This window comes from Saimiri boliviensis, chromosome 12 (assembly GCF_048565385.1).
Source record: "Saimiri boliviensis isolate mSaiBol1 chromosome 12, mSaiBol1.pri, whole genome shotgun sequence".
Lineage (NCBI taxonomy): Eukaryota > Metazoa > Chordata > Mammalia > Primates > Cebidae > Saimiri > Saimiri boliviensis.
This window is the reverse complement of record NC_133460.1, coordinates 11,637,215-11,645,513: the sequence shown is the minus strand read 5'-3', so window position 1 is coordinate 11,645,513 and position 8,299 is coordinate 11,637,215. Positions and strand designations below refer to the sequence as shown.

The 8,299-nt window shown below is 46.0% G+C and overlaps 1 protein-coding gene across 5 annotated transcripts in view; it reads right to left on the bottom strand.

Moving 5' to 3' along the window:
* The window catches only part of LUC7L (LUC7 like), a 34,718-nt gene that overhangs the window by 9,349 nt on the left and 17,070 nt on the right, over positions 1-8,299 (bottom strand). For all 5 annotated transcript variants that reach the window (XM_074381840.1, XM_039478021.2, XM_039478022.2 and 2 more), the window contains one exon: positions 2,918-3,094. In XM_074381840.1, coding sequence (XP_074237941.1) covers positions 2,918-3,094 — 177 coding nt within the window. The remainder of the gene's footprint in view (positions 1-2,917; positions 3,095-8,299) is intronic.

The window sequence follows — 8,299 nt, the reverse complement described above, 5'->3', positions numbered from 1 at the left end:
CACTTTGGGAGGCGGAGGCAGGTGGACATCTCTGGGACTACGGTGAGTGAAGCCTCCTGTAATTAGGGCACAGAACTCATACTCTCCGTATCATGAGGTGTAATTCCAAAAACATTCTGAGCTGTTACTTTAATAATTACTTATCAAAGTTTGTAATACAAGTTGGGTTGTTTTGCTCAATTCTATGCTACTCGTAACTGCAATGATATAACAAGCTTTCTAACCAAGTTAATGCCTCTTAAGACAAGGGAAACACATTTCACTACATTCACATTTCTTATGCAGAAATACACACTTAAGGAAATAAAAGACTTGCAGATGCAAAAAAAATACATTAAGGTCAAGCACTGTGGCTCACACCTGTAATCCTAGCACTTTTGGGAGGCTGAGGCAGGTGGATTACCTGAGCTCAGGAGTTCGAGACCAGCCTGGGCAACATGGCAAAACCCCATCTCTACTAAAAACATGAAAATTAGCCGAGTGTACTGGTAAACACCTATAGTTCCAGCTACCTGGGGGGCTGAGACATGAGAATCGCTTGAACCTCAGAGGTGGAGGCTGAAGTGAGCTGAGATCTTGCAACTGGACTCTAGCCTGGGTGACAGAGCAAGACCCTGACTCAAAAAACGAAACAAAAACCTACAGTAGGACAAAATTCTGGGCTATAAAATGAAAACTTGGCCGGGCGCGGTGGCTCAAGCCTGTAATCCCAGCACTTTGGGAAGCCGAGGCGGGTGGATCACGAGGTCGAGAGATCGAGACCATCCTGGTCAACATAGTGAAACCCCGTCTCTACTAAAAATACAAAAAATTAGCTGGGCATGGTGGCGCGTGCCTGTAATCCCAGCTACTCAGGAGGCCGAGACAGGAGAATTGCCTGAGCCCAGGAGGCGGAGGTTGCAGTGAGCCGAGATCGCGCCATTGCACTCCAGCCTGGGTAACAAGAGCGAAACTCCATCTCAAAAAAAAAAAAAAAAAAAAAAAAAAAAAGAAAACTTGCCGGGTGCGGTGGCTCAAGCCTGTAATCCCAGCACTTTGGGAGGCCGAGGTGGGTGGATCACGAGGTCCAGAGATCGAGACCATCCTGGTCAACATGGTGAAACCCCGTCTCTACTAAAAATACAAAAAAATCAGCTGGGCGTGGTGGCGCATGCCTGTAATCCCAGCTACTCAGGAGGCTGAGGCAGGAGAATTGCCTGAACCCAGGAGGCGGAGGTTGCAGTGAGCCGAGATCGTGCCATTGCACTCCAGCCCGGGTAACAAGAGCGAAACTCCGTCTCCAGAAAAAAAAGAAAACTTAAAGTAACATTTCCAACTGCTAGGAAGCAATTTTTTTTTCTTTGAGACAGTCTCACTCTGTGGCCCAGGCTACAGTGCAATGGTTCAATCTTGGCTCCCTGCAACCTCTGCCTCCCAGGTTCAAGTGATTCTCCTGCCTCAACCTCCTGAGTAGCTGGGAATACAGGCACGTATCACCATACCTGGCTAATTTTTCTGTTTTCAGTAGACCCGGGGTTTCGCCATGTTGGCCAGGCTGGTCTCGAACTCCTGACCTCAAGTGATTTGCCCTCCTCAGCCTGCCAAAGTGCTGGGATTACAGACGTAAGCCACCGCCCCCAGCCAAAAGCAAATTTTTAATGCATACTAAATTGTAATTTATAATTCCACTGGATACATACTTTTACATCTTTCATACCTATAAACTTATAAAGAAAAATTCCAGCTAAAAAAAAAAAAACTGTGACAGAGTACACTGCTTTTCAAAATTCGGTAACAAAGCAAAATGTTTCAAGACCAGAGGCTGAGAATAGCCTCACTGCTGTGCCAGCTCCTATTCCAGTCCCAGGCTCACACAATCCCCCAGGGGACCTTCCTCAGGCGCAGAGCCCTGACACATGCTGCCGAGTCAGCAGCTCCTCCTGGGGCACACAAGGCCCGCGGCTTTGGTCACTGCAGCAATTCTGCAGTCAGGGGCCACGTGTCTGTCCCTCCATTACATTTCAGTTATACGGGGGGACGAGGAGGGAGGGGCGGTGGGGAGGCTGGCTAATTTCCCACCATCCTATCCTGAAGTCCGAGTACGCAGCAAGGGAGGCTCCGTCAGTGTGAAGGAAGACAATTCAAAGTCATGGAAACATGTCCAACCTTCCTTCTTAGCCTTCTGTACTTAAAGATTTTAAATGTCTTAGAGCCTGGAGAAAGGAACAGAGGCTGTCTCTGGGCCAGGACAGTACAATGCTCTCAGAAGAACCCCATCCTCACCTTGCGCTTCTGAGGTGGCTCACAGGTAAGGAGCCAGGATGTGTGATATTGTCTTGACCGACCATACCGACTCTTTCTCATCTCCAAACAAGTTATTTCAGAGGTACACAAGGAGCTGTATGTACCCTGGGAGTAGGCTCTGCCATTTCCTTTTTTTTCTTTTTTGAGATGGAGTTTCACACTTGCTGCCCAGGCTCAGTCTTGACTCACCACAACCTCTGCCTCTTGGGTTCAAGCAATTCTCCTGCCTCAGCCTCCCCAGTGGATGAGATTACAGGCATTCACCACCACACCTGGCTAATTTTGTATTTTTAGTTGAGATGGGGTTTCTCCATGTTGGTCAGGCTAGTCTCAAACTCCTGACCTAAGGTGATCTGCCCACCTCGACCTCCCAAAGTGCTGGGATTATAGGTATGAGCCATCAGGCCCGGTGGCGCTGCCATTTCCTTCTGTTAACAACAGGGTCCATACTAAATCTCCAAGGCCCCTTTGGTCTCTGAGCTATCATGTCTCTTGTGTGAACCCAAGTGATGAAATCTGAGTATTTCACTACAAATCTCAAGCTCTTAGAGATCAGAATGTAAGGTTTTTAAAAATTAAAGGAATGTAAAGACACCCCAAGACAACTCAGCTCTCCAGAAACAGATGAACATACCCTTAACTGATCAAGCTTCTCTCGGATCTGAATGAACCCCAAGTGTAACTTGCCACCAAAGTGGTCTGCCAGGCGACGGTCATTGTCATGGAGACCAAGGTAGGCTGAACAGACCTCACAGACACGCAGCTTTTGCTGCTGAAAACTGGAAGCAGGCATAGAATTTCTGTATTCTTCCTGGAGAAGGAAAATAGAAAGATAAAAAGCATACAAAGCAGTCACCGAGAATCCAATCTCCGAAATGTAAACATTTGATGACAGAGGTAACTTTTAAACAAATATTTAAAACAACACAAACAAAACTTCAAATATTTATGACCAATTCAATTTTCACTGTTTATTTAAGAAACGCACTAACAGGCTGGGCTTGGAGGCTCACACCTGTAATCCCAGCACTCTGGGAGGCCAAGGTAGACGGATCACTTGAGGTCAGGAGTTCAAGACGAACTGGGCCAACATGGCAAAACCCTGTCACTACTAAAAATGTAAAAATTAGTCGGGCGTGGTGGCAGACACCTGTAATACCAGCTACTGGAAAGACTGAGGCATGAGAATTGCTTAAACCCAGGAGATAGAGGTTGCAGTGAGCTGAGATTACACCACTACACTCCCAACTAGGATGACAGAGGAAAACGCTGTCACACACACAAAAAAAACTGGCCAGGCTGCAGTGGCTCATACCTGTAATCCCAGCATTTTCGGAGGCTGAGGTGGGTGGACCACGAGGTCAGGAGTTCAAGACCAGCCTGGCCAACATGGTGAAACCCCATCTCTACTAGAAATACAAAAATTAGGCCGGGCACAGTGGCTGACACCTGAGGCTAAGGCGGGTGGATCATGAGAGGTCAGCAGTTCAAGACCAGCCTGGTCAACATGGTGAAGCCCCGTCTCTACTAAAAATGCAAAAATTAGCCAGGCATGGTGTCGTGAGCCTGTAATCCCAGTTACTCAAGAGGCTGAGGCAGGAGAATCACTTGAACCCAGGAGGCGGAGTTTGCAGTGAGCAGAGACCACACCGTGGCATTCCAGCCTGGGTGACAAAGCAAGACTCTGTCAAAAAAAAAAAAAAAAAAAAAAAAGAAAAACTAGCTGGTCATGGTGATGCGTGCCTGTAGTCCCAGTTACTGAGGAGGCTGAGGCAGAGGAATTGCTTGAACCGAGGAAGCAGAGGCTGCAGTGAACAAAGATCATGCCACTGCATTCCAGCCTGGGTGACAGAGCAAGACTGAGGCTCAAAAAAAAAAAATGCATTCTAGGCTGGGTGCACTGACTCATGCCTATAATCTCAGCACTCTGGGAGACTGAGGAGAATCACTTGAGCTCAGGAGTTTGAGACCTGCATGGGCAACACAGAAGACCCAGTCTCTAAAAATAAAAAATTAATTAGCCCAATGTGGTGGCAAAGGCTTGTAGTCCCATCTCCTCAAGAGGCTGATTTGGAAGAATTGCCTGAGCCCAGGAGGTCGAGGAGGCAGTGAGCTGCGCCTGCACCGCTGCACTTCACCCTAGGCAACCCTGGGTGACAGCAAGACCCTGTCTCAAATATTAAGAAATAAAAGGTGGGGAATGGATAAGAAAAAAACAAGAAGTTGAATTTCCATTACAGTATATATCATTAACTGAAAAAAAAACCTTAAGCAAAAACAATATTCTGTATCCTTCTATAGTTTTGAAACCTTAAATGCCACCCTAGTAACATCTTTCAAAATAAATGCTAATTATGTTGAGTAAAAAAAAGTCAATCTCGAAGAGGCGCAGTGGTTTACACCTGTAATCCCAGAACTTTGGGAGGCTGAGGCAAGTGGATCAGGAGGTCAAGAGATTGAGACTATCCTTGCCAACATGGCAAAACTCCGTCTCTACTAAAAATACGAAAATTAGCTGGGCATCGTGGTGTGCACCTGTAGTCTCAGCTATTAGGAAGGCTGAGGCAGGAGAACTGCTTGATCCCGGGAGGCAGAGGTTACAGTGAGCTGAGATTGCGCCACTGCACTCTAGCCTGGCCAGAGAGCCAGACTCCGTCTCAAAAAAAAAAAAAAGACTCCTTGAAGACAACACAGAAGATCTAGATGTAGCTGAGCTTGTGTAGTAATGCCTTTTTTTAAAAAAAAAACGAGAGCCAGGCACAGTGGCTCGAGCCTGTAATCCCAGCACTTTGGGAGGCTGAGGCAGGTGGATCACAAGGTCAAGAGATCGAGACCATCCCAGTCAACATGGTGAAACCCCGTCTCTACTAAAAACACAAAAAATTAGCTGGGCATGGTGGCACGTGCCTGTAATCCCAGCTACTCAGGAGGCTGAGGCAGGAGAATTGCCTGAACCCAGGAGGCGGAGGTTGCGGTGAGCCGAGATCGCGCCATTGCACTCCAGCCTGGGTAACAAGAGCGAAACTCCGTCTTAAAAAAAAAAAAAAAAAAATGAAAAAGGTATTCTGGACCACATGCCTTTTTAGATAAATCATCATCCATGAAAGAAATAATTGACAAAATGGAGTTCATGAAAATTAAAAAGTTCTGGCCAGGTGCAGTGGCTCACAGCTATAATCCCAGCCCTCTGGGAGGCCGAGGTGGGTGGATGACTTGAGGACAGGAGTTCCAGACTGGCCTGGCCAAAATGGTGAAACCCCATCTCTACTAAAAATACAAAATATTAGCCAGGTGTGGGGGTACACACCTGTAATCCCAGCTACTTGGGAGGCTGAGGCACAAGAACTGCTTGAAACCAGGAGGCAGAGGTTGTGGTGAGCCAAGATCGAGCCACTGCACTCTAGCTTGGGCAACAGAGAAAAACAGTCTCAAAAAATAAATAATAGGCCGGGCGCAGTGGCTCAAGCCTGTAATCCCAGCACTTTGGGAGGCCGAGGCGGGTGGATCACGAGGTCGAGAGATCGAGACCATCCTGGTCAACATGGTGAAACCCCGTCTCTACTAAAAATACAAAAAATTAGCTGGGCATGGTGGCGTGTGCCTGTAATCCCAGCTACTCAGGAGGCTGAGGCAGGAGAATTGCCTGAACCCAGGAGGCGGAGGTTGCGGTGAGCCGAGATCACGCCATTGCACTCTAGCCTGGGTAACAAGAGCGAAACTCCGTCTCAAAAATAAATAAATAAATAAATAAAATAAATAAATAAAACAATATGCCACTACACACCTATCAGAATAGCAAAAACCACCATTACCAACTGCTGAAGGTGACATGGACAAACAGGAACAGAACTCTCCACTAAAAATACAAATTAGCCAGGCATGGTGCCATGTGCCTGTAATTCCAGCTACTCAGGAGGCTGAGACATGAGAGTCATTTGAACCTGGGAGGCAGGGGCCTCAGTGAGCCAAGGTCACACCATTGCACTCCAGCCTGGGCGACAGGGTGACTCCATCTCAAAAAATAAATAAATAAATAAATAAAATAAACAAACAAAATAAAATAAAGAAAACTTAGGTGAGTGTGCTGGTGGGAGCCTGTAATCCCAGCTACCAAAGAGGCTGAAGCAGGAAAATTGCTTGAGCCTAGGAGGTGGAGGCTGCAGTTAAGCTGAGATCATGCCACAGCACCCCAGCCCGGGTACAGAGCAAGATTCCATCACAAAATAAAAGAAAATCTCTTAACGTTTTTAAAAAGTTTATAAATTTGTGTTGGGCAGCATTCAAAACCGTCCTGGGCTGCATGTGGCCCATGGCCCTCAGGTTGGACAAGTTTACGGATTAATACTTTTTTTTTTTTTTTTTTTTTTTTTTTTTGAGACGGAGTTTCGCTCTCGTTACCCAGGCTGGAGTGCAATGGCGCGATCTCGGCTCACCGCAACCTCCGCCTCCTGGGCTCAGGCAATTCTCCTGCCTCAGCCTCCTGAGTAGCTGGGATTACAGGCACGCACCACCATGCCCAGCTAACTTTTTGTATTTTTAGTAGAGACGGGGTTTCACCTTGTTGACCAGGATGGTCTCGATCTCTCGACCTCGTGATCCACCCGCCTCGGCCTCCCAAAGTGCTGGGATTACAGGCTTGAGCCACCGCGCCCGGCCTACGGATTAATACTTATTTGTATATTGTATGTATTATATAATGTATTCTTACAATAAAGTGAGCTAAAGAAAATGTTATCAAAAAATTATAAGGAAAATGAAATACATTTGTAACACTGTGCTGTACTTATCAACTCTATTATTGCTCATTTATAACATGAATTGTCTGTCTGAAATGGTGGCAATTGCAGCTACAGACCTCAATCTAATGTATATATCAAGCAATTCTACTCTTTCTTGTAATACTGTGACTCTTCTTGCCTTCTTGGGAGCATTTTCAGCATCACTAGTGGCACTCATCATATGGCTCCTATGGCATTACTCAAAGTTTATGGTATTGCACTAAACACAAGATCACTTTTTACTGCAGTAAGCAACGTACTGGAGGTGAACTGCTCCTTCCGAGGTGATTAGTGTTACATGGTGTTTCACGTGGATACCTGCAACACTTAAGCTCCACATAATAGCAACAAGAGGTGGCATTATTTATAGTGGTAGTACAGTATACATTACAGTTATTCTTTTTTTTTTTTTTTTTTTTTTTTTTTTGAGACGGAGTTTCGCTCTTGTTACCCAGGCTGGAGTGCAATGGCGCCATCTCGGCTCACCGCAACCTCCGCCTCCTGGGTTCAGGCAATTCTCCTGCCTCAGCCTCCTGAGTAGCTGGGATTACAGGCACGCGCCACCATGCCCAGCTAATTTTTTGTATCTTTAGTAGAGATGGGGTTTCACCAGGTTGACCAGGATGGTCTCAATCTCTTGACCTCGTGATCCACCCACCTCGGCCTCCCAAAGTGCTGGGATTACAGGCTTGAGCCACCGCGCCCGGCACATTACAGTTATTCTTATGCAGGACTGATTTAATACTGCACCTCTGCAGTACGTTTGTTTACATCTCTCAATGGCAAATGGTATCATGTACAGTCTGTTAAGTGTTTGCACGTAAGGTTTTCCTTGAGACAGGGTCTTGCTATGTTGCCCAGGCTGGACCTCAAAACTCTTAGGATTAAAGGATCCTACCATCTCAGCCTCCCAATCAGCTGAGACTAAAGCCAAGAGCCACCATACCTGGCCATATGCATAAGTTTTGATAAATGTTACATTTTCATAATACATTTGTATATATTTTATGGTATAAATTTTAAAAATCTAGTATCCACATGTATTTTATGTATTCATGACATATCTAACATTTTCTACAGACTCTGGGTGATAATGATGTGTCAATGCAGACCCACTGATTGTGGAGGATGCTGGTAATGGAGGTTGTCTGAGGAGGGGGTACATGGAGAATCTCTGTACTTTCTTCTCAATTTTGCTGTGAAGCTAAAACTGCTTGAAAAAACAAAGCTCATAATTT